This window comes from Pantherophis guttatus, chromosome 1 (assembly GCF_059756535.1).
Source record: "Pantherophis guttatus breed Tessera chromosome 1, ASM5975653v1, whole genome shotgun sequence".
NCBI lineage: Eukaryota > Metazoa > Chordata > Lepidosauria > Squamata > Colubridae > Pantherophis > Pantherophis guttatus.
Genome location: NC_142063.1, coordinates 324,931,745 through 324,956,419, shown reverse-complemented (window position 1 = coordinate 324,956,419; position 24,675 = coordinate 324,931,745). Strand labels below are relative to the sequence as shown.

The following is a 24,675-nucleotide window of genomic DNA, read 5'->3' as shown; positions in this document are numbered from 1 at the left end:
ATATTTAAAGTAACCCAATTACTTTAAAAATGACTATATGGTGACATCTTTGGAATGTTTCTGAGGTGGTATTATGGCCTAAAACCCCAACTGCTTATTCTGGAATGTTCCTTACTGAGGAATGCTGCTTGGGAACTCAACAGAAGGATCCCAATCTAAACCATGCCCAATGTATTTCCTTCCTATACTGTTTGCCACAGAATACTGTTAAAACAGAGTCCCTGGAGGTGCTTGTAACTCCTGTCTGTCAGCAGGTGATGGTTGCTCTTCGGCACCTGAGGCAAGTACTCATTGCTATGCCGTTCCTTTTAAGATCAGCCCTACATGGATAGTCAGAGCACAAATAAAGAGTGAGGAACCAGATTGCATAGTCTACCTTTAGTTCTGGCACACAAAATGCCTTAAAGCATGTATAGATGCCAAATCCTCACCTCCAGTTAATGAGAAGTCCTCACTGATTGGGTTTGGACAACATGTGAAACTAAATCACTGAATTAACACAATACATTGAATCTTTAGCTTACCAAACCTAGCCAAGTTTACCATGATCCAGGTTTTTGATATTTTGTGATTCAGCTAGTAGACCTTTAACTGAGTTGTAAAAGGAGCTGTTATCCAAGAAGCTGTTATGCAGAATACAAAGGAAGGGACATTACCTCCCTCTGCCACTCCCCAAGTCAGAAATTAATCTCTGGAACTCGGCATTTATTTGATTTCTGTCCATTTGATGGCTGATAAGTATGTAAATAAGGAGATGCTATCAAGAAACCCTTTGCTTTTTGGATATCATATACTGAAGATGTCCTAAATGTGGGCATTCACAATAAGGAGGCCCTTACTGACCATAACTGGCATCAGTTGGGGAATGTGGACATATTTAGAATAAGAATAGAATAGAATAGAATAGAATAGAATAGAATAGAATAGAATAGAATAGAATAGAATAGAATAGAATAGAATAGAATAGAATAGAATAGAATAACAAAGTTGGAAGGGACCTTGGAGGTCTTCTAGTCCAACCCCCTGCTTAGGCAGAAAACCCTACACCACTTCAGACAAATGGTTATCCAACATCTTCTTAAAAATTTCCAGTGTTGCAGCATTCACAACTTCTGGAAGCAAGTTGTTCCACTGATTAATTGTTCTAACTGTCAGGAAATTTCTCCTTAGTTCTAAGTTGCTTCTCTCCTTGATTAGTTTCCACCCATTGCTTCTTGTTCTACCCTCAGGTGCTTTGGAGAATAGCTTGACTCTCTCTTCTTTGGATATTGGAACACTGCTATCATGTCTCCCCTAGTCCTTCTTTTCATTAAACTAGACATACCCAGTTCCTGCAACCGTTCTTCATAGGTTTTAGCCTCCAGTCCCCTAATCATCTTTGTTGCTCTTCTCTGCACTCATTCTAGAATCTCAACATCTTTTTTTATGAACTCAACCTTTTTCAACATTTTTATCAACATTTTTTCATATGAACTAGTACATAAGAGTTTTTGATTGTTCTGACTTTGGAACCTCTGCTGAGATGTTGATACAGTAAAAAAAAAAGGAAAGGAAAGTGACTGGATCATATAATGGGCCCCAGTGAGGTTCTGTTTTATTTGCTTCAGGAACTGGGAAGGCCAAGAAACTGCTTTTTAAACAGAGTATTATTGTTTCCTCAGCAAGGTGCCAGAAATGCTGAGCCCTGAGGAGAACTGGAAGCTGGCAGAGGCCTGTCTGAGCCATGTCTTTGCTCTTCCTCCTTTGGGGATTGAAGAAGGTGCCAGTCAGGTAAGTAGTTGTGTGCTGTAGGAGAGGTCTTTGAAATCCCCTGCTTTTTCTATACTAATAAGTGCTATTTTCTTCTGCATTTCAGACTCTCTATACTGGTACTTTGACTTCCTTGTCAGAGCTGATGGAGACTTTACTGGAGCCAGGATCAGGAGAGAATGACTTTTCAGACTGGTTCCAGCAGATCTTCCAGGTGAATTGGACAAAAGAACTTCATGTTGATTTAAATAACACAGTCTATGATTTTATAGTGTCATCAAGAATAGCAGTCATTTAGGCCTCCATTAATTTATCTAGTCCGCTTTTAAAACTATTTAAAGCTGTAGAAAGTTAGCACCGACCCCTCTCCTAGAAGAATGACATATTTTAGGAAGTATTTAAAAAGGCGGAATATTATATTTCCCCTAAAAGAGAAAGAGAAATCTTAAGGGAGACAGAAACTCTGAGCTTCAGCTCCCTGCTCCCAGCAGATATTTGGTGCCCATTGAGAAGGACTGGGCCAGCCTATCTACAGAACGAAAGACCTTCAGGTCCGGGGTGATGGGATTAAGACATGACCCTCCAGGACATAATAGGATTAATCCATCTAGCAGCAATTACATCAGCCCAGGCTCCAACCAAACTTGATTCAGACAAACATGACCCCACATGGACCAATGGGAGTCTGACTACAGCCAATAGAATACATTTATTGCACAGGAAGAGGAAGCTCAAGGGCAAGGCCCAAGAGAGGGTATAAAAATCCCTCACTCTCTACTCCATGTGGTCAGCTGCCCGGGACCTCAAACCCACGTGGTCCTGTTCATCAATAAACCATCTTTCCAATCAGCCTCTATGTTTCCAGTGTCTTTTTCCCCATTTGGAACTGAACGATATTTCTTCCAACAAAGCTATACGACAGCAAATTCTATACATTATCTACCACTTTTTATTGGTACAAACTCTCATTGCATTTAATTTCAGTGAATAACCCTAGATTCTAATGGTGGATGATAACATAGCCTTCCATCTTCCCCACAGCTCTTGGGCTACTGGCTGGTGTCGGAGCATGAATGGGAGCGGGCTCGGGCTATGCAGCTTGGTGTCCATCTACTGAAAGCTCATTGCCAGAGGACTAGCACTTCTGTAAGTATGGCCCAGCATCTGCCAAGTGAAGCCTGGCCCAGGGGGTATGTACAGTGGTGAAATCTAAAATTTGTTACCACTGGTTCTTGGGCATGGCTTGGGGGGGGGGTAATGTGACTGGGTGGGCGTGGCCAATTTTTTTTTTTACTTTTAAAACCATTTTTTCTACAACCTCTTCGGTGAAGAGGTTGTAAAAAATGCTTTCAAAAGGCTCTGATAATCCCTTTTTTTCTTTTAAATGCCTCTGACGATCAGGCAACTCAGCTTGGATCGTCAGAGGCATTTAAAAGAAAAAAAGCCTCTGCCTATCAGGCAACTCAGCTGGGATCGTCAGAGCCTTTTAAAAGCATTTTTTCTACAACCTCTGAAGAGGTTGTAGAAAAAATGCTTTTAAAAGCCTTTGAGGATCCCAGTTGAGCTACGCGATCATCACAGGCTTTTTTTTTTACTTTTAAAAGCATTTTTTCAGCCAAAGGGGTTGTAGAAAAAATGCTTTTAAAAGTTAAAAAAAAAAAAAGCCTCTGATGATTGTGCGGCTCAGCTGGGTATGGGGTGGGGGGGCAGGGATTTTTGCTACCGGTTCTCTGAACCATCCGCCTCCATCGCTACCGGATCAGCGATCCGGTCCGAACTGGGAGCATTTCACCCCTGGGTATGTATTCTTGTATGTTGGGGGAAACATCTCCATGAAGATTGGTCCAAGTTTCACAAAAGTAGCTTTTTGGAATTGTTACTTCCAGCAAACTGGCTTATTCTGTAAGATTAACCAAAGTTTAGCAACCCCATTGCCTTTTTAAAAAATAATCTTTCACAGATCTCTCAGAACCAGTTCAGCCACTTGATGGCCCTGTTGGGTCCTTTCACTTATGACACACTGGGCACCATTCGTCATAGTGCTGGTAATTGCATTCGACTCCTGCTAAACATCCAAGGTGAGTTTAACAATGGAAGATCGGGGGTTGGACTAGATGACCTATAAGGTCCCTTCCAACTCTATCAATCTGAGCTCTGCATGTGTAAATTTACATAGGATTGCAGCCTCAATGAACGAACCATTTAGCCATCTCAAGCCACTAGACCGTTGAATTCTGTTTAGGGCCCATGTTTGAAATAGTCCTTGGGCTACATCCCATTTGTTCAGCAACCATTCAAAGTTACAAAGTTGTTGAAAAATTGAACTTACAACTGGTTCTCACACTTGCAACATCTCCATGGTGATATGATGAATATTTGGGTGCTTGAGTGACCAGCTCACATTTGCTATAATCGCAGCTTCCAGTCATTCATTTCCAATCCTTCTGCCAAAAGGATTTCTAAGTTCCCGCGGGGTGGTGGGATGGCAGGTCTTTTCATCTCAGCCCTGCTGTTCAGGGTGGCCAAAAGAGCAGAGATAGCAATAGCAATAGCACTTAGACCTATATACCGCTTCATAGTGTTTTACAACCTTCTCTAAGCGAGTTACAGAGTCAGCATATTGCCCTCAATGATCTGGATCCTCATTTTACCAACCTCAGAAGGATGGAAGCCTGAGTCAACCTTGAGCTGGTGAGGATCGAACTACCGGCAGTGGGTAGAGTTAGCCTGCAATGCTGCATTCTAACCACTGTGCCACCACAGCTCTTGGAGAGGGATAAGGTAGATAGGCAAGAGGGGAAAATTGAAGCAGAGGCAATTTGTGGAGGGCAGGAGAAGCATGAGGTCGTTACCTAATAACCGCAACTGAGACTGCTGGGACTGCCATCGCTAAGTGAAGTGGTCATATGATGTTTTGCTTGACATCTGCTTCTCTTAGCAATGGAAATGCTGGTTCATTGCTTCATTATCCTTCCCCTGATTGTAGGAGGATACATTTTCAAATATTGTTACATCCTTGCTATACTACTAAAACTTACTGAGAAATATTTTCTAGCTACAACATGGAATAATAGAGCATAGTATTCAGCCAACGCCTTCTTTATTTCTTTAGGAGCCACAAAGTTGCGTGAGCCCAAAGTGCGTGTCAACCAACAGCGATTGTATTGCATTCAAAGGGACCTTCAAAGTGAGAGTACAGAGACGATGCACACTGCCTCTCTCCAGTTGGCCAAAGTACTAAAAAAATGGACAGCTTCTTGTGTGTGACTGCATATTGTGTGCATGAATATCTACAGATGTTTGAACAACTGCCACAGTGGCCATTGCTGAGGATTCTGGGGACTGACTTTCACACACTGGGACATCGTAGAGCAGGAGTCCCCAACCTTGAGGCTGCAGCCCACTACTGGGCCACAGCCTGTTCGAAACCGGGCCATGGAGAAACAGGCAAGCGCATGCACGTGAAGCTCCAGTCACATGAGTGGAGGTTGCTTGGGTTCGCGCGCAAAGCTCCACTTTCGCAAGCAAAGGGCACTTGCGTTTGTACGCGAAGCCCCACTTGCGTGAGCGGAGGGCACTCACACGAGTGTAGCTTTGCACATGGGCACAAGCACCATCCACTCGTGCCCTCTGCTCTCACACAAGTGGAGCTTCGTGCACAAATGTAAGCACCCTCCACCTGTGTGTAAAGCTCCATTTGAGTGAGTGGAGGGCATGCGTGTACATCGTTCACACAAATGGAGCTGTGCATGCGCATGCCTGCCACTCACACACAGACACACATGTGCCAGGCTGGGCCACCAAGCTGGAAAGGTTGTGGACCACTGTTGTAGAGGACAATTCACGGCATCTTTCTCTGACTCTTAAAGAGAGTTGTCAGTTTATAGCAAGGGACCTGATCAGTGGTGGTTTTCTACCGGTTTGCCCCAGTTCGGGTGAATCGGTAGTGGCAGCGGCGGGAAGCTCCACCCACCCACCCGGATATCATCACGGACGCTCTGTGCATGCGCAGGAGATTCTGCGCATGCACGCAGTCCTGGTTCCGAACCGGTAGCGAAGGTAAGTGGAACCCACTACTGGACCTGATATACCATACACATACAGTATATGTTGCTGCTGATAGAATTAGTATAGATTAAGAAACTGAAAATACCAGTTTTTCATCAAGTTTCCTAGGTAGTCTTCCCATTTGGAAGGTAGCACCTTCCAAATGTGTCAACTCATCTCCCAGAATTTTCAGCTGATGCCATGCGGGCTGGAAATTCTGGAAGTTCAGTTAACATAACTGGGGGGCACCCAAGTTGGAGAAGGCTGCTCTCAGAACTTCAACAAAGCATGAGAACAAAAATGTACGTACAGTCAAAATAAAATGAAATTTTCATCCTGGCCCACACAGATAATACAATTTTGCTTGTTTTGTTTTGTTGTCCCACCTAGTGTTGAAACGTTGCCAAAACCTTGTTCAAAAATAGGCATCTGTCTTGGAGAAAATAAACCCAGAAAATTGGTAATTTTTTAAAGAAGAGTCAGATCACTTATAGCTTAGTTGGATACACAGTGTAAAACGAGAATCTCCCACTGCAGTGATATGGGAGAATGACCTTGGGAGACGGGAGGAAAAGCCACAAACCAGACAACCATTGTAAAAGATATCTCAGTACCCAGGAGAGGGGTGAGATAAGCACTTCATAAGGGACCTTCCCTAGTTTTCCAAAGAAGAGGGGGGAAATACTTTCAGTCTTGCATCTGTCTGTTAATACAGCCTTAAAATGAAGATGGAGTTCGTACTTGTAATTGGGTTGGGTTTGTCTGGGCTACCTTGAAGAGCTAACAGATCCAAACTAAATCATGTGAGGTAGAAGAGATCTTTTGAGATCCTGGAGAGCTGTTGATGTATTAGAGAGAAAAATGTTCTGCCCATGCTTGGTCTGAGTTCATACCGTATGCTCGAAAAAGGATGAAGTGATGTTGCTCTGACTTAAGATGAAGGTCCTTTGAACTTTCTGTCCTTACTTTCTCTTTCAGATTGTCAGCTGTGTCCTGCCTCTCCAAGGAATCCTAACCTTCTTGCACACTTTGCTGGAGCAACTGAGGACTGTGAATGGTTCCTGCGACAAGGCTGCCCTCCTGTGGTTTGAGGTGGCTGTGAAGGAACGGCGGCCAGATCTAAAAGACAAGGTAAAGCCTAAATCTGATCTTGTTCGAATCAGTGGTGGGTTCCTCCTGGTTCGGCCCGGTTCTCCCGAGCCGGTAGTGGTGACAATATGACAACTGGATGGACGCAGGTTATCCATCCCTTGATTAGATGATGGTTGGCAACAATTGGCCGGCAAGGAAATTTTTTACTCCTACCCTGCTGTGTATTTCTTAAGGCTGATAAAAAATGACGTTCTTATCTCATTCAAATTCTAAAAGTATGGCTAAAATAAGAACTTGACACTTTTTATGAAAGCAGGAAAGTGGGGTCTGAGTGTATCTCCAAGGGGTGCATTGCACAGCAGAACTTGAAAAGTGAGGTCCTTTAAAAGAGCTTCTGCTGCGAACTTTGTACATGCAAACAGGTTCAAATTGAGGCAGGTACTCCTTCAAGGGGTCAGGATCCAATTTCTGGTACATCTAAAGAGTAGCCGAATGAAAGTTACATTTTTGTTGTCAATTCATGATGTGCCTGCTTCCAAATTTGACTGGCTTAGATATCTATGGAGATTCTCAGTCATCCCCGTCATGGTTGCCCCAAAGGTGCTTTTTCAAAAGGCAACTGGAGTTTGGTTTTCCTTGAAGACATTTCTCTTCTCATCCAAGAAGCTTCTTCAGTTCTTCAGAACTAAAGAAGCTTCTTGGAGGAGAAGTGAAACATCTTCAAGGGGAAAAAAATCCAGTTGCCTTTTGAAAAAGCGCCTTTAGGACAACTGGCTTTGATTTAGTCACAGGATGTCTATGAGATGAACTTTTCAGCACTTCTCACCCTGATTGCCGTCTGGGACTCCAGAAGCATCTGTAGATCAAGGGGCACTCCTAGCCTGAAGACTTCCAGTAGCAGCTGTTTCCTACCAACCAAAAATACCTCCATCTTATCTGGATTTAATTTAAACTTTGCTACCAAGTCGAAATCTTTGCAGGTTAACTCCTGAAAGATTAAGATTTTAGCATCTTTCTAAAACTGAGAGTTGCGAGTGAATTTGCAGTATTTTATAGACCTTCCTCAGAAAGAATAAAACTTACATAATTTGTTTTAGGCTCACATTTGTCTAAATACATTCCAGTCGTGAAGAAAAGCTGCAGATATAATTAATTTCCTTGGTGATGATGGCTTCTCCTTTTTTCAGGTTCACAATATCGTAGACATCATTTGTTCCTTTTGGCAATATTCCGAAGACTCAGCTCAGCGCCACTTCCTGGCTCAGGCCATCTGCATTTTGGCTGAGCATCATCGCAAAGCAGTTTGTTTCTCTCTCCTGGAGCAACCCCTGCTTCAAGACAAGTGAGTGGTGAGCACAGGGCTGGCCTTAATCATTATGAGCCGTGTTGACGCAGTGGTTAGAGTGCAGTACTACAGGCTACTTTTGCTGACTGCTGGCTGACTGCAATTTGGCAGTTTGAATCTCACCAGGCTCAAGGTTGACTCAGCCTTCCATCCTTCCGAGGTGGGTAAAATGAGGACCCAAATTGTTGAGGGCAATATGCTGACTCTGTAAACCGCTTAGAGAGGGCTGTTAAAGCACTGTAAAGTGGTATATAAGCCTAACTGCTATTGCTATTAGGCAGAAAGGTATGGAGCAGCAGCATTTATATTCCACATATTTTATGTGATGACCCAGGGCATGGCATGAAAGCAACACAACCAGAGAACAGGTCTAACTCCCCTTTATTGCTCCAACTGTGCCCCCAAACGTTCCCACATTCACTACAAGTCCTGGAGCAAAGCTCTCACACACACCTTCAGAAGCCTCTGGCTGCAAGTAGTCCAGTAAACCAGGTTAATCAAACAGCAACCACAGCCAGCAGTCCAATAAGCCAGGTTAGCTAAACAGTAACCAGAGCAAGAAGTTCAGCGAAGCAGGTAAACTGGCAAGCCCCACAAGACAGAGTACAGTGATCGCCAGGCTTTGGCAAGTGCACATGAGACTCCACAGATTCAACACTTGTTCATGACAAATGCCTCTCCCACCAGCACCTCCTTACATCTCAGTCCCCAGGTGTGCCTTGTTAAAAGGGGCGGGGCACTCTCCTCCCTCGTAGCCAGCTCAGTCTGCATTGATCTCACCATCTCTCTTCCCTCCTTGCTCCCGGCCTCTCCATCTCTGTCATTCCTCTTCCAGCTCATCTTCCTCTGCAGATTCAGACTCCGAAGGGGACATGATATTTATGTTTCATACAAAAATGAAGCAGTAGTAAAGGTCTCAAATATGGATAGAGACTGACTCTTTCCATCCATCCATCCATTGGATGGATTCACATACCATGCTAAACCTTCATCCTGGGTTAAGAAAACAGTTCATATATACACACATACACATTCCAGATATATATATATGGAACTTAAAATATATTATCCACTTAGCTTTTGTTAGCCTCTGCTAACATTGTCAGAGTGTAAAAACCACCATTGAAGAGATATTCGCCTTTATGCATCATTGATCAATTTGGCCATTGCGCGTGAGATAGGCCCATCCACCCACCACCCACTTATAATTAGCTCTGTCGCTTTTACTTCAGACATGTTAATCAATGGAGGCTTAGCTCCTGTTTCTTCCTCCCCTATTCCGCACCGCTTGGGCTGCCTATCCCCAGGGAATGATGCTGAGCTGTCAGATATTGCTTTAACTGCATTATTTTTCATCTCTAGAGTAAAGAGAGAACTCTGGGCATCGCTTGCAACCTATAAAAATAGTGGTCCTTCTGTTCTGAAGTGTTTGCTCATCTGGATGAGAATGGAAAGAAATGATACCCGCAGCTGCCTTTGGGTGAGACCTCTGGACTCGGGACTGAGGGACAATCAGTATATCCAAGGTGGGAAGGCTGATTTTTTGTGGATGGCTGGGAAATAGGTAAAGTGACCGGACAACTCATTTCCTAACAAGTTGGGAGAATTGCCTTGTCAGAGAGCTGTTGCTAGTCAAGGTCAACAAGAGTGGGGTGGATGGACCAACAATAGACCCAAGACAAATACAATTCAGATGTTCCATTGTATCTCTGTCCTTTTCAGGGTCTTGAGGCTCTCCATGAGGTAGTCTTGGCTTTGGATGGTTGTGCCACCTTCTTTCCATTACTGACAGAGCTGTGCTACATTCTTCTGCAGCAGCTCAGCAAACATCAGGATGATAAGATGCCAACGTTCTCTTTTTCTCCTCTAGAAAGCAACGGGAGTCTTGAGACAGAATTCATGACATCCCATGGGTAACATTGTGCCTTTCCTAAAAGTGGACGATTCCTTCGAAACCTCTCTCTTTTATGTTTCTGGCACTTCTTCCCCTTAATATTTGTTTGCCAGGAATGTTTCACTGCCTGCAATCTGATTGTTGCCCAGATGTTGAAGATTTGTGCGGCATTGTCCAGCAGCCATCAATTGGATAGCAATCTGTTGCCTGGGGAAGAGATCTCTTGACAATCATCTGGGGGAAATGGCTTCATGGTTTTCTTCTAGCAATAATTAAGCTGCTTGGCTGGGTTTCCATTTAATTATTAATTTATTATGGTATCAGTGATAGTGATAGTGGCAGGGGTCTTTGGGTTGGGGGATAATGTGTGCCATCTCTTAAATCCTGACATCTCTTTAAAAAGCAAGGATCCATAGGAGGGACCAGGATCTCTCTCAACAGTTGACTGTCTAGTGGAAAGGCCTGTCCTCTCCTCTGATCTGCCATAGGGTGATGATGGTTGGTGGGTCTTTTCATTAAGCCATTATAGCTTTAAGCATTTGCTATTCATTCGAGTTGGGTGAATGCTCCCTCTTTTTATTTCTGCCTAACTGCTGCCATTTTCAATATAATTTGTAAAGCTGGAACATAAAATGCAGACTTGGAATGGCACTTCCAAATGGGGCTCCAATCTGTTGAAGAATTGTGGTAAGCCTGCTCTGATTAAATGATGCTGCAGCCAGGGCCTTGTAGATGCTCTCTGTTCCTTTTACTCAGGCCATTAAGGAAACAGCAGGAGCAGGAACAAAAATCATTTCCCTAACACTGGTTTGCAATTCTTGTTTCAAAGAGGGAAAATCTATGCTTTAGGGTGAAGAATCCAACTTGCCCCTAGCATGCTGGCATACAAAGGAGCCCTGATGCAGAGCTTTTGGCATATCACCATCAGTAATATGTGATAAGCACAGAAATACCACAATTTATATCTTTTTAAGAAGTGGAATGGGTATGTTTAGCTGGGAACCAGAGGGAAGAGGGCAAGGCTATCTAGCAGCAGAGCTGTGGTTGGCAGTTGGAATCTTGTTTATGGTGATTCTCAGTCATTCAGGTCATGGTTTCCCAAAAAGTGCTTTTTCAAGAGGGAACTGAACTTCCTTATTTTTCTTAGAAGATGTTTCGTTTCTCATTCAAGAAGCTTCTTCTGACTGAATGATGGGGAATAGAAGGATTTATATTCCTTGCAGACAGTTGGTCATTTGCATTATTTTAGAGCGTTGTTGAGGCCACTTGGAGGTTTATTTGTGTCCTCAGGGTCACCTGAGTTGTGTAAATGAGTGCGGAGCCTTTTTGGAACTGCTGAAAGGGTTCCTGTAGTTTTTCTGCAGTTTTTCTGGAAATCTCTTCATTTTCCCACACCATTCGAGGGTGTTCATCCCAAAGTACATAGCTAAATGTCTATGGAGATTCTCAGTCATCCAGGTCATGGTTGTCCCAAAGGTGCTTTTTCAAGAGGCAACTGGACTTCCTGGTTTTTCTTAGAAGATGTTTTGCTTCTCATCCAAGAGACATCTTCAACCTAGTACTGCCTTTTGCTGCAATCTATAGATCTGCTTTCCCTAACTTGAAACCTGCCAGATGTCTTGGAACTATTTTGGAACTACATTCTTAGTCAAATGGAAAAAAAATGGGTGTTTTAATCCTAGTGTCAGCACTCCAAGCTGCATTCACTCCAGTGCTGACATAAGAAGGAGGTGGAGGCATCTGGCAAGAGGACGCTTGACTTTTCACCTACTTATTTTCCCTGGAGATACTATCCCTTAGGAGATGAGTTGGGAGGGGGGAAATTCCTTTGAGCTGAAGTAGTAGATAACAGCCGAGTGACTTGGAAGATGGCCAATGAGAAGCAGCAGCGGGGAAAGGAAAGAGAGGGTTTGGACCAGGAAGTCAGTGTTGGCTGCGACTGAGTCGGAGTTTTCGATTGTTGTGCCTAATAAATGAAAGATTTCGATCAAGGACTATTTGTTTGAAATGCAGTTTATTTGAGACGACACCGAATCCTGACACCTAGCCTTTACAAAGGTTACTAAAATAGGGAAGATTACTATAAATCTATAAGATTTTCCCTTTCATTCTGCAAATGTGTTCTTTGTTTGCCCCCCACCCTGTGACTGCCTTTCAGGCTACAGGATAGTTAGGTGCCATTGAGTTGAGTTTGACTTCTGGTGACTGAGTAGATATTTACCAGCTTGATTTATTCAGATCACTATGAATAAAATTTGCAAACTTTCTGTCCCTGACGTGTCTTTTCTGTCCCTGTGGGGTCTTTTGTATTTCAGGCTAGCTGTTACAGTACTGCAGGCTGTGTTCAGCAGAGCTCTGCCAGAGATTGCAAGGGAACTGAACTCTGGAAAGACCTGGGACTTCCTGATGGACCCTAGTAGCAGCCTCAAGGGTGTGGCCCTGTTGGCCAGGTAAGGGACATATCCCTAACATTGGAAATATCCATTTTTAACTCGGCCCAGGAAAAATAATTCTGTAGATCTTTAAACCTAAGAACAAAGGTAGATGTTCTTAAATCAATATGTTCTGCAATCAAGGGCTTAGATTTGAGCTCAGCATTTTTTAATCTGACGCTGTGTGGAAATTCAACACAATTCCAGTTTTTTGTTTTTGTTTTTGCTTTGAACTAGCAAATTCACCAATGGAACTTGGAATTTGAAATACGATGAAAATGAAATTACACAGAGTAACGGCAAAGTTGGCATATTTGAACTTTAAAAGGGTGGAAGGGAGTTCAGAAAGCTTTTTGGAAGTTTTGGGGTAATCTTGAGAAAAAACAGATCCTTTGATACCAAGTTAGTCCGCACTTGATTGCTTCCTTCATCAGGGCCTTGATGCATACAAAGAACCCCTTTTTAGATGGGCTACTCCTTCATCTCCATTCTTCCCTCCAGTCCTCCAGAACAACATCTAGAAATCTTAGCCTGGTCTTCTGCATGGAGGTGAGATATTATTTCAGGTAGTACAAAGTAAAAGAACTAAGAGAAATGGCAACATAGGGCTGCGGTGTGATAGCCTTAGTCTTGTGGAGGAGGGGAACAATAAATAAGTTGTGCCATGTACAGAAATAATTAAGAAACATACCAGGAGTGGGTTCTACTTACCTTTACTACCGGTTTGCAATGGGAGCGCAGGAGCACTTCTGCGCATGCGCAGATCGTCCATTAGGACATCCGGGTGGGTGGAGCCTCCTGCCACTTTTACTACCAGTTCACAAGAACCGGACAGAGCCGGGAGCAACCCACCACTGAAACATACTGCATATATATTTTTTCTATTATTTTTCAGTGGGGAAAAAGAGGAAACAATTGAACCATCCATTTCCAATGGCCAGTTTAGAAATTCAGTAACTATAATTTCGGTATTCCAGGTTATAGGTCATCCTCTCTTGAAGAAACCAGAAACATTGAACCTTCTTTTGCATTTATTATTGACCCAAGTTCAAAATGGAAATGATCTTATGCGTATCTTGTCAATGCGAGGGCTGGGGAACATGGCAAAGGGTGCTCCCGAAGAGGTAAGCCAAAAAGTGCACAACCAAGACATCTTGTTCTAAACAAGAAGGTGAGGGAAAGGGACAACCCAGGGGTGAAATTCAACAGGTTCTGACAGGTTCTGGAGAACCAGTAGCGGAAATTTTGAGTAGTTCGGAGAACTGGCAAATACCACCTCTGGCTGGCCCCAGAGTAGGGTGGGAATGGAGATTTTTTTTTTTTTAAATTTGATTTATATGCCGCCCTTCTCCGGAGACTCAGGGCGGCTTACAGTGCGTTAAGCAATAGCCTTCATACTTTTTGTATATTTATACAAAGTCAGCTTATTGCCCCCACAAACTGGGTCCTCATTTAACCTACCTTAGAAAGGATGGAAGGCTGAGTCAACCTTGAGCCTTGGAGAGATTCGAACCAGCAGTAAATTGCAGGCAGCTGTGTTAATAACAGGGTGCTTTAAACCACTGTAGTACCAAGGCTCTTCATATTTTGCAGTATCCTTCCCCTGGAGTGGGGTGGGAATGGAGATTTTGCAGTATCCTTCCCCTGCCATGCCCACCAAGCCATGCCCACAGAACCGGTAGGGAAGAATTTTGGATTTCACCCCTGGGACAACTATACTCTAATGGAACAGGGATTTTGTGGATTGCTTTAAGTTTAATACATATAGATTTGTTGGCAGTGATTGATTGAGATGCTCTTCTCAGAGGGAGGTTGGCCAGGCAACATAATCTTTGACTGTCCTTGATTGAACTGTTTATTAAGGGGGGGGACCAAATAAAGAACAAAGAAGATGTCTGAGGAAGGAATAACCCAAGGAGAAGAGATCTCCAAAAATGTGTTTCTTTAAGATGAAAGAAAGAGGACACTACAGAGAAGGGAAGGAAGATGGACAGTAGCATACTGGACCTGTTAATGGAAAGAGAGCTTCTGCTTGTCATATTGACCTGAAATAGTCATTCCACAATCTGTTAGTTACATTTTGCTAGTAATGGAGATTAGAAACAGATTGTAGGGGATAAAAGTAGTCTAGGCGTTGACAAATACAAGAATTGTTTCACAGGCAAAGAAGTACCAGAAAGCTTTGCTGAAGCCTCTTCTCCAAGCTCTGCAGGACAGCTCCAGTCCAGAATTAGCCACTGAAAGCCTATATGCTTTATGCAAGTTAGGCAGATATCTTGGGAAATGGCCTGCAGATTGTACTTTCCAGATCGTGGTCAGCCAAGCCTGTGCACATCTCCGGCATGTAAGTTAGGCTACAGAAAGATCATTCTCCTGTCACTACTTTGGTAGAAAAGTGTTGGACCAGGTCCTCCAAAACTAGCGTTATACGGTATTTCCAACTCTCTCCAAGGAGTTTATAAGTGGAATTAGAAAGGAAGAGTCTTCCCTTTTGGTTGCTGTCCAGCAGTTAATATTTGCTTCTGAATCTGGAAATCCAAGCATTGGAGCCTTTGCCACTGAAAAATCATCTCGTCCTCCTCCTCCTCCTCTTCCTCCAATTTCACCTGAATACACTTAAACCAGCCATTATTATTACAACTTATGACAACAAATTGTCATAAATTTGCAGTCAGTTAAAGAGTATAGGAATACTTCTACTGGTACTCAGTTATGAGACTGGAATTCCAGCTTTCTTGTGGGGAGGGTTGAGGGCTTAAAGAGATTTAGAGTCAATTAAATATTTTGGATGTTATATGGAGGAAGCAGGTGGAATATGAAGGGGAAATGGAGGCAATCAAATTATAAAATTATAAATAGGAAGTATTAAGGGAGGCAATCAAACTATAAAGCAATACATATAAAGTGATAAACTATAAATGTTCAGCATAAACGTTGGGACTGTCTGGATCTTTAGCAAATTCTCCATTTCTCATAATAAACAGATATTTCCTCTCTTTTAACTCACTCTTGCCCGTGTTTTATATAAAATAAAAGGAGAAAGAGTTTGACACATACAAAGAAAAATGACATTGTGAAAACAATAGTAACATACTTATCAATGACATTTCAGAATCCCACTGAAATGTCATTGATAACAGGAAAGTAGCAAGAAGTTTGCACGAGTAGACTTGGGCGGGGGACACACGTATTCAGCGGGTCATAGGTTGTGCACCTCTGACCTTCTAACTATAGAGGAATTGCCTGGTTATACCCAACCCATCTTGGGAATGGATATTGAGTTTCCTGATGTCAAAGGAAACCTTATTTAATTATTTATGTATTTTATTTATTAGTTTGTCAAACATGTACAAGATAGCAGGTATGAATATGAACATGGACATGAACAAGGGAAATGAATACAAATAAATGGGGACAGTAGGGCAGGGAGGGTAGGCTGGTCCGCTTATGCACACCCCCTTTACGGACCTCTTAGGAATGGGGTGAGGTCCACGGTAGACAGTTTTAAGGTTGAAGCTGTGAGTTATTTCCTGAAGATGGGCTTAATTTTCCCTCTCCTTTGCAGGCAGATGATACTGTCCGTGCTGCAGCCTTTGAGTTGCTTGGTGAACTGGCCAAGACAGTTCCACTGAAGCTTTCCAAGTTTTTTACCAAGAAGGTGGGAGGTGCTTTGGCTGCCCTCCTCTTGCACTTCCATGATCCTTGCCCACATGTGGCCCAGGTTTGCTTGAAAACAATACAACCTTTCCTCTTTGAGCAGGGCACCCTGTCCCTACACAACAGGGCTTCTGTTGAGATTCCAGATTTCAATTTGCACTAGAATTGGCTGCAATGTAATACAGTTCTGGGCTGGCCGAATGCCATTCCTGGGCTAGGAGGCTCGTGTTCTGTCCCCAACCCCACGCACACACATCAACAGACGTTCAGGAATTAAAGACCAAACCAGCCGGCAAAATCCTTTTCCTTATGATAACGGAACTTGGCAACAACCTAGTGGCTGCCTGCCAAGAGTTTATTATTTACAAAGAGGAGAGATAACTTCTCCCCACTTCTGATACATCAAAGGAAAGCAGCTCAATAATTACAATCAAGTCCAGAGATAATCCAGTCTTAAAGCAAAAGTCCGGCAATGCAGAATGGCGTGGAAGCTTTCAGCTTTGTTCGTCACAAGGTTTGACTGGCCACCACGCTCCCTTTTATATCCTGTGGGGTGTGGTCCAGTGACTCAGCCTAATCTCGGGCACGCCCTTTCTTCTGTTGCGTGCGCTTATCTCTGCGATGCTGGCGTGGGTCCAGCCAAGACTCATTACCCTCATCACTGTCCATCTGTGGCTGCGTGGACGTGCTTGGCCCTGGCCCTATCTCTTGCCCTTCGGCGGACACTGAAGGCATTGCCAGAGAGGAGGGTCCTGGAGAGGGAGGCCTTGCCAACTCCTCCCCTTCACTCTCGGAGTCCTCTCCTGACGATGACACAGGCTCCGGTATCAGAGCCACAACAGCTCGGGTCTAAGTAGCAGAAGGGATGTGGTATAGTAAACTTGCCTATCTTTTCTGCTTAGGCCTGCCAAATGGCCTTTATCTCATGTGCCTCGTTCATCGGTCTGTGTGGATTCTTAAAAAGTACAAATTCAGATTTATTGCTGATGGACCTCTCAGATATACAACACTCCCACCTCATGGACAGAGTTTGTCAACAGCTGGTAAGCAGACAAATTTGAGCCAGGCAATCTCTTTTGGCATGGTCAGGCAGCTTAAACTTAAGCCTAGGTTCCGTATGGCAACCATATACAAGTATTCCTTTCCCCCACCTCTCCCAGCCGTTTTATTTATTTATTTGTTTTTTTCTTTATCCTTTTTGTTTGTTTGCTTGTTTGTTTGTTTATTATTTATTATTTATTTATTTCATCAAGCATGTAACAGATATAAGTATAAACATAATTATGAATACATGAAATGGATATGAATAAAAGGGAACGTTAGGACAGGGACGGTAGGCACGCTGGTGCACTTATGCGCGCCCCGTAAGGACCTCTTAGGAATGGGGTGAGGTCCACAGTAGATAGTCTAAGGTTGAAGTTTTGGGGGTTTGGGGAAGAAACCACAGTCAGGTAGTGCATTCCAGGCATCCGCCACTCAGTTGCTGAAGTCATATTTTCTGCAATCGATACATTTTTAATATATTTATTATTAAATACTACTGCAACGCTCTCTACATGGGGCTGCCCTTGAGGACCACTCGGAGGCTTCAGCTGGTGCAAAATGCAGCCGCGCGGGTTGTGATGGGAGAATCCCGATACTCCCATGTTACACCCCTCCTGCGCGGTTTGCATTGGCTACCGGTTGCCCTCCGGGTGAGATTCAAGGTGCTGGTGTTGACCTATAAAGCCCTACATGGCTTAGGACCAGGATATTTGGCGGACCACCTACAGCCAGCAACAACATCCCATCGCCCGGTTTGCGCCCATAGAGAGGGCCTACTCAGGGTGCCGTCAGCTAGACAGTGGCGGCTGGCGGCCCCCAGGGGTAGAGCCTTCTCGGTTGGGGCGCCCACCCTCTGGAATCAACTCCCCTTGGAGCTCCGACTAGCGCCTGACCTTCGCACCTTCCGCCGGGAATTAAAAACTTGGCTTTTCAAATCCCTTGACCTGGTTTGATGACGGGGCTTTAAGGGTTTTAATGGGTTAATTTTAAATTTTTTAGATTTTAGTCTTTATTTTTATTGTGGCTTGTGTTTTATTGTTGTGAGCCGCCCTGAGTCCATTGTGAGATAGGGCGGCATATAAGCTGAATAAAATAAATAAATAAATAAATAAATAAATAAATAAATAAATAAATAAATAAATAAATAAATAAATAAATAAATTAATTTATAATTTGATATATAAAATACAAAGAAAAAGAAAAATTTGGAAATTAAGGGAAGGAAAAGGAGAGGGGAAAAGAAGAAGGTGTGAGGTAGAAGGGGAAAAAAGAAAAAAAAAGGCGTTGACTTCCAAGTCTTTTTAGCACAGTACAAGATAAAAACACTCCAGCCTCAACTTTTTGCTTTTACACATTAATATATAACTAGCCATTTCCATAATGACAAATCTGATCGACACAAGCAAAGTCAAAGTTTCATTCTTTTTTTCATCACAAGCACAAAATCCAGAAGTGGTATCCAAGTGAAAAACATACTCAAATATATTCTCGTCTTTGAATAAAACGATCAATTTAATCATTCCTGTTTTATCTACCTTGCTATGGAACTAGTCTGTATTTCTATTTGTGCCTAATAATCTTTGTAAACCATCACCATTTTTATTAACAAAGTTCTCCATATTTTTTCAAATTCTTTGATCTTACCAGAAAAAACAAATATATATATATACACGCACACAACTATTCCTATGTCTTTTGCAAATCTTCTCTGATTGCATATTATTACCTCACATACTGAACTTACCACAAATGCTGAAGTAGTTCACATTCCACATTTGAATCCTAAACTGAATTCTAAACCAATCAGCTGAGCAAGTTTCACATAATGTGCTAAGCCGAAGAAAATCTAACCAAAATTAATGCTAATCAAGCTTAGCATGTTCTGTGAATGTATCTGCCATACCTTTACCTCAGCTGGGTAAGCATGTTTCTAAACAAAGCTTTGTACATAAGAAAAACAATGAGTAAAAATGACTACAATCCTGAGGAAGAAATTTAAGAGGTATCTTCTTGGCTTCCATTTTCTGTAAATGTTTGTCACCCTCTTTTCAAAGTGTTTGAATCAATGGCCATGAGGCTCTCAAGGTTAACTAGGAGATGCATGGGTTGATTGTTTTTCTTAAATTGATATAATATTATTACAAAATAGAGGGTTTTTTCTTTTAACACTTTGTGGATTGTTTTAAAAGCTGATCATGCCTCCCTCCCTCCCCTTAAACATTTTTTGAAGTAGGTGGCAATTCTTTCTATATGGCACTTCTTTCTTTCCTGCATTCCCTTTCTCATTTGTTCCTTAGGCTCAGAGAAACCCATTACTGCTGGAAGCTGTCATGGCAGAGGTGGCTCAGTATATATGTTGCAACCGGGAAGAAATCAGGCTTATGGCATGCAAGCTGGCAGGTAAGCCATTTGGTTAGATTTCCAAAATATTGTAAGCTAAACCCTATGTTGCGGTTCGCCAGCAGCCTGTGGAGTTGGACAGTGAGGAGGCTGGGAAGAAACATGGGCCAGTCCTGGAGTCAGGGGAAGGCCCAGACAAGGGCTCTGTGTTGGAGGCAGAGATGGGGCCAGGGCCATCTGAGAGTGATGCACGGACTCGGGAGCCTCCAGAGTCGCACAGCAGAGAGGCGGAGGAACAGGAGGAGCCTGTTCCTAGTGCACACATGCACAGAGCTGCCAGAAGGCACGAACAGTTAAAACAAAAGGGACGATTCAGGAGTAAGGCTTGGAGATGATTGGCCCCTCCCATAAGGCTTAAAAGAGGAGCAAAGGCACGTGGGCACTTTGCAGGAAAGCAGCATTGTTAATTCTGTTCCCAGTCGGCATCTCTGTTTGATTCTGGAATCCATGTGGCTTTGCCAAGTAGGTCTTTGGCAGAATGTCAAGGGAGATAAAGGTTGGTGATTATTCCAAAGGACTTCTCCTGAAGGACTTTTTGCAACTAATTGGGACTCAGCTGTGAATGAACGTAATTTACAGCTGTTGCAATAAAAGAGGTTTTTGGGACTACTTGTGTGTTTTAATGACTCAGGAAGCCTAAGTCACAACACCCTGCACCCGACTTAACAAAACTGAATAAACCATAACATGGTGCCCTGGTTCACACAATATGTGAAGACTGTCATCAGTCTTGTTAGAATGCACCAAACTTCCCAATTCTATATGAGCTAATGGTGGGATTCACACATGTTGACCCTCAACCTAATCAATTCCACTTCAGTTTAACATTGTGAAATCCACACCTGCATATTGCAGGCATGCGCACTTACCTGTATTGTAAGAAAGGAACTCTTTCTTTAATTTATACTAGGAATTCTTGTAGAGAAGGTGGAAACCCAGCATCTTGGACACTTTGATGTAGAACATCTTTTACAAGGTAAGTATTGTGTGCAAAGTTCTTTGACTAGAGCAGAGATGCAAAACTATATTCCAGGCACAGGTTACAATGGTTCTTTGAAGGTCCTGTTAGGGACAGCATTACCAAAGGTATATTTGATTTAAATATTAACAGTATTTAAATGATCCCAAGACAGGAGAGCAAATAAAACGTTACAATGTGGATGAAATCCATGGTCACATGATTACCGTATTTTTCGGAATATAAGACACACCTTTCCCCCTAAAAGGGGGTGAAAATTTAGGTATGTCTTATATACCAAATGTAGCCCTGCCCACCCACTGGCCCCCACCCTTTGGCCTCTGCCTCGCAGCAGTTACCTCCTTGCAAGTAAACAGCAAGAAAAAACAGCTCCTTTCAGCTTCAGCACAACCTAATTAGCACAAGTTGATTGGATCGGCCTCCCGACTCTCAGCTGATTTGCTCTCAGCTGTTTTGCTCAGGGCTCTGCTGTTTGCTGCAAAGAGGTAAATTGCTGGAGCAGATTTTTTTTTTCCTTTGCTAATCAAGCTATGCTGAAAACAAAACTGAAAGTAAAGCAGGCTGTTTGCTGTTTGTTGCAAGAAGGCAAAATTGCTCAAAGGCAGAGGAAGATTTCTTTTTCTTCTTTTCCTCACCCAAAAAGGTTGATACGTCTTATAATCCGGTACATACTATACTCCGAAAAATACGGTACTTTCACTGGGATTAAGATTGTTGCTCTGGTTTCCATTAAAAATCCTGGGCCTTGTCTCTTGAAATTATTGCTCTCCTCCAACAATGTCAAACAATGCAAAGAAAATATTCCAATCCACTATCAGCAAGGAATAAATAAGTTATATGTACGCTAACAACGTACTATAATTGTACTCATACAACACACTATTTTATTATTGAATTAATGTTTTGGGGGAAATATGCATACTGCAGTGAAACATAACCTGTCCTAACATGTTGGGCTCACACAATAAAAATCCTTCACCTGGATTAATAAATAGCCATGTTCATATAATATGCTCAACTAATATTGTTAGTTAGGAGCCACGGTGGTGCAGTGGTTAGAAGGCAGTACTGCAGGCTACTTCTGCTGACTGCCAGCTGCCTGCAATTTGGCAGTTCCAATCTCACCAGGCTCAAGGTTGACTCAGCCTTCCATCCTTCCAAGGTCGGTAAAGTGAGAACCCAGATTGTTGGGGGCAATATGCTGACTCTGTAAACCGCTTAAACAGGGCTGTAAAGCACTGTAAAGCGGTATATAAGTCTTATTGCTATTGCTATTGTTGCTGCAAAATGGTTTAACACTATGGTTTGGTTCACACAGTCGGCAAAGATATGGCTTGATTTGCACAATCTATTATCCATAAATTATCCAGTTGATTTTTAGTCTAGACTTTAGTGTTTGGTACAAACCCAAGCCATTGAATTAACTTACTACAGAATTCTATCAGGACCTGACACAGCTGTCTAAAAAAATAACCAAAATAACCTTTAACTAAAAAGGAGTCTGAAGCTGCAGTGATTAAATATGTATTTTAGGCAACGGTTGCAAGAGATGTATAAATAGTTTATGCCCAAAAGGCTTTGGTCAAGATGCTGGAACATGGTAGTCAGTTAACGGATTTTTTGGAGTATAAGACGCACCTTTTCCCCCCGTAAAAGAGGCTGAAAATTTGGGTGCATTTTATACTCCAAAAGTAGCTTTTTCGAAGCTTTTTTCAGCCCTAACGAGGCGCTAGCGAGGCGCTAGTGAGTGAAGCGATCTTCCCAGCTTTGCCTGCTCCCTCGCCTCCGCTGGGCTTTAACGAGGCGCTAGTGAGTGAAGAGATTTCCATGCTTTGCTCCGACTCTCAGCTGTTCTTTAGAAGCTTTTTTTCAGCCCTAACTAGGCGCTAGCTGAGTGAAGCGATCTCCCCGTGCTTTGCCTGCTTTTTTCATTGCTGCTTCCTCTCAGTTGTACCTTGGAAGCGGTTTTTTATCCCCAAGCAGGGGATAAAAAACCAGCAAACTAATGTGCTGAAGCTGATCAGACTAAGGACGCTAGCCAGATGAATACCTGGGTAGGCAGATTTTTTTCCCCTATTTTCCTCCCCAAAAACTAAGCTGGGTCTTATACTCCGGTGCGTCTTATACTCAGAAAAATACAGTAGTTTTGGGTTAACCTTTCTGCCTCAGTGCTTCTCATCTCGCTCTTCACAGCTCTACACTCCGCGAGTCATGATCCCAGCCCCACTGTGATCAGCGCAGCCTTAGAAGCTACTCACACTATCCAGCAGAAATGGCAGGGAAGCCAGACAAGGTTGGCCTCTGGACACCAAAGGAGAGCTGTGCTTTTGGGATGGTTCTTCAGGAGGGAGCCCAAAAAAACACTGGGAGCTGCAAAGCCTGGGCCAGTTTAAAGACAAGAACCATCAGAAAAGAAATGGAAATATAGCCTCTTTCATAGTTGATGCGAGTGGTGGTGGTATCTGTTTTCCAAAGAAGCATCGTTTTGTCTCTCGGCTATTGTATCCTTCAAACCTGAAAAGTAGCAATCGAGGAAATGAGTGGGGTTTGTGGAAGGGATTCACTGAGATCTCTGTGCCTTTTTTTTTTTTTTGCCTTTTTCTGGTTGTCTATTTGTGGGGTGGGGAGAGATGGAGAGAGGAACTGGTGTCCCATTCTTGTGGGGGGGGAGGAATTAGCTGAGCTGCTGAAGAGGAGAAGCACCAAATGGAAAAACAGCTTGCAACAAGTTCCTGTCATGCAGTATGTCAAAGTACTCAATCAATTTCACAATATTTGAGGATTTCCATATAGCTCATGGGTGTCAAACTCACATCATCATGTTTTTTCCATTCGCGTAGCTGGGGTGGGCATGGCCTGCGCATGACCCATCCGGCCCGCAGGCCACCAGTTTGATACCCCTGGTATAGCTTATACTACAATCTAAGCCTTCCTAAAGTGATATAAAGCACATTTCAGTAGGTAGAACATATTGACACATTAATTGACCAATCAATGTCCTTCCTGCCTTGCAAGATGCTTAAAGAGTATCATTGTATTGAGCAACCTTGAATTCTTCCTGCATTGCATCTGAGAATATGTAGACATTAGAGCCGACAACGGCTGAAGCCTGTGACAGAATGGAGCAGATAAAAGTACCTTGAAATTCTTATACGATAAACTCTCTTGGGAAAACAGATAAGATTTTTACTTATAGTACAGTATAGAGCCTTGATAGTACAGTGGTTTAGTGCACCCTGTTATTAACACAGCTGCCTGCAATTTCTGCTGGTTCGAATCTCTCCAAGGCTCAAGGTTGACTCAGCCTTCCATCCTTTCTAAGGTAGGTGAAATGAGGACCCAGTTTGTGGGGGCAATAAGCTGACTTTGTATAAATATACAAAAGTATGAAGGCTATTGCTTAACGCATTGTAAGCTGCCCTGAGTCTCCGGAGAAGGGCGGCATAAAATCAAATTAAAAAAAAAAAACAACTTATGAGCCCTGGTTGTATAGTGATTAGAATACAGTATTGCAGCCTAACACTGCTCACAGCCAGGAGTTCGATCCTGATGGAGCTTGAGCCTTCTATCTTTTTGAAGTCTGTAAAATGAGGACCCAGATTGTTGGTGGCAATATGCTGACATTGTAAATTGCTCAGTGTGTGTTGTAAAAGCACTGTGGAGCGATATATAAGTCTAAATGCTATTGCTATATGTACAGAGTTTCTCAGATAGCAATGGAGAAGAAGCTAAAATAGGTCAAGGAATTAGTGGGAAGGAAGTTGCTGTCAGAGATGCTTGCAAATCATGTGGTACTGTATTTGAGCGTTTTTAGACTGCTGACAGTATGTAAGTCCTGAGGTAAACTAAGACCATTGAAGATAATTTCTAGGTGATTCAAGTTCATTGAAGAGACACTTCAACATAGAATCACATCCATTAGGTGCAAAAATGAGGAAAACAGAATTGAAAGACTATTAATTTTTACTTGACATGAGAGATTGCCAGTAAAGTTGTTGCTGAAACTCTTGATTAGGAAAATTTGGAATAAACATAT

At 42.8% G+C, this 24,675-nt stretch overlaps 1 protein-coding gene across 1 annotated transcript; it reads left to right on the top strand.

Annotated features, from left to right (window-relative positions):
* The first annotated feature begins 1,648 nt into the window (after positions 1-1,648).
* LOC148116976 (maestro heat-like repeat-containing protein family member 2A) lies at positions 1,649-23,081 on the top strand. The gene is made up of 18 exons (XM_087883401.1): positions 1,649-1,770; positions 1,856-1,963; positions 2,791-2,895; positions 3,710-3,827; positions 4,862-4,983; positions 6,775-6,927; positions 8,076-8,230; positions 9,596-9,713; positions 9,956-10,146; positions 12,443-12,577; positions 12,994-13,108; positions 13,537-13,683; positions 14,721-14,903; positions 16,125-16,280; positions 17,119-17,259; positions 19,558-19,660; positions 20,571-20,636; positions 22,833-23,081. Exons 1-18 carry the CDS (start codon positions 1,675-1,677, stop codon positions 23,030-23,032), a joined length of 2,412 nt encoding a protein of 803 aa, XP_087739527.1. The 5' UTR covers positions 1,649-1,674; the 3' UTR covers positions 23,033-23,081.
* The last annotated feature ends 1,594 nt before the right edge of the window (positions 23,082-24,675 follow it).

Coding starts and splice junctions, on each gene's coding strand:
- LOC148116976 (XM_087883401.1), top strand. CDS start 1,675: ATGCTGAGCCCTGAGGAGAACTGGAAGCTGGCAGAGGCCTGTCTGAGC. Junction 14,904..16,124: donor CCTGTGCACATCTCCGGCAT/GTAAGTTAGGCT, acceptor TCTCCTTTGCAG/GCAGATGATACTGTCCGTGC. Junction 17,260..19,557: donor ACAGAGTTTGTCAACAGCTG/GTAAGCAGACAA, acceptor TTTGTTCCTTAG/GCTCAGAGAAACCCATTACT.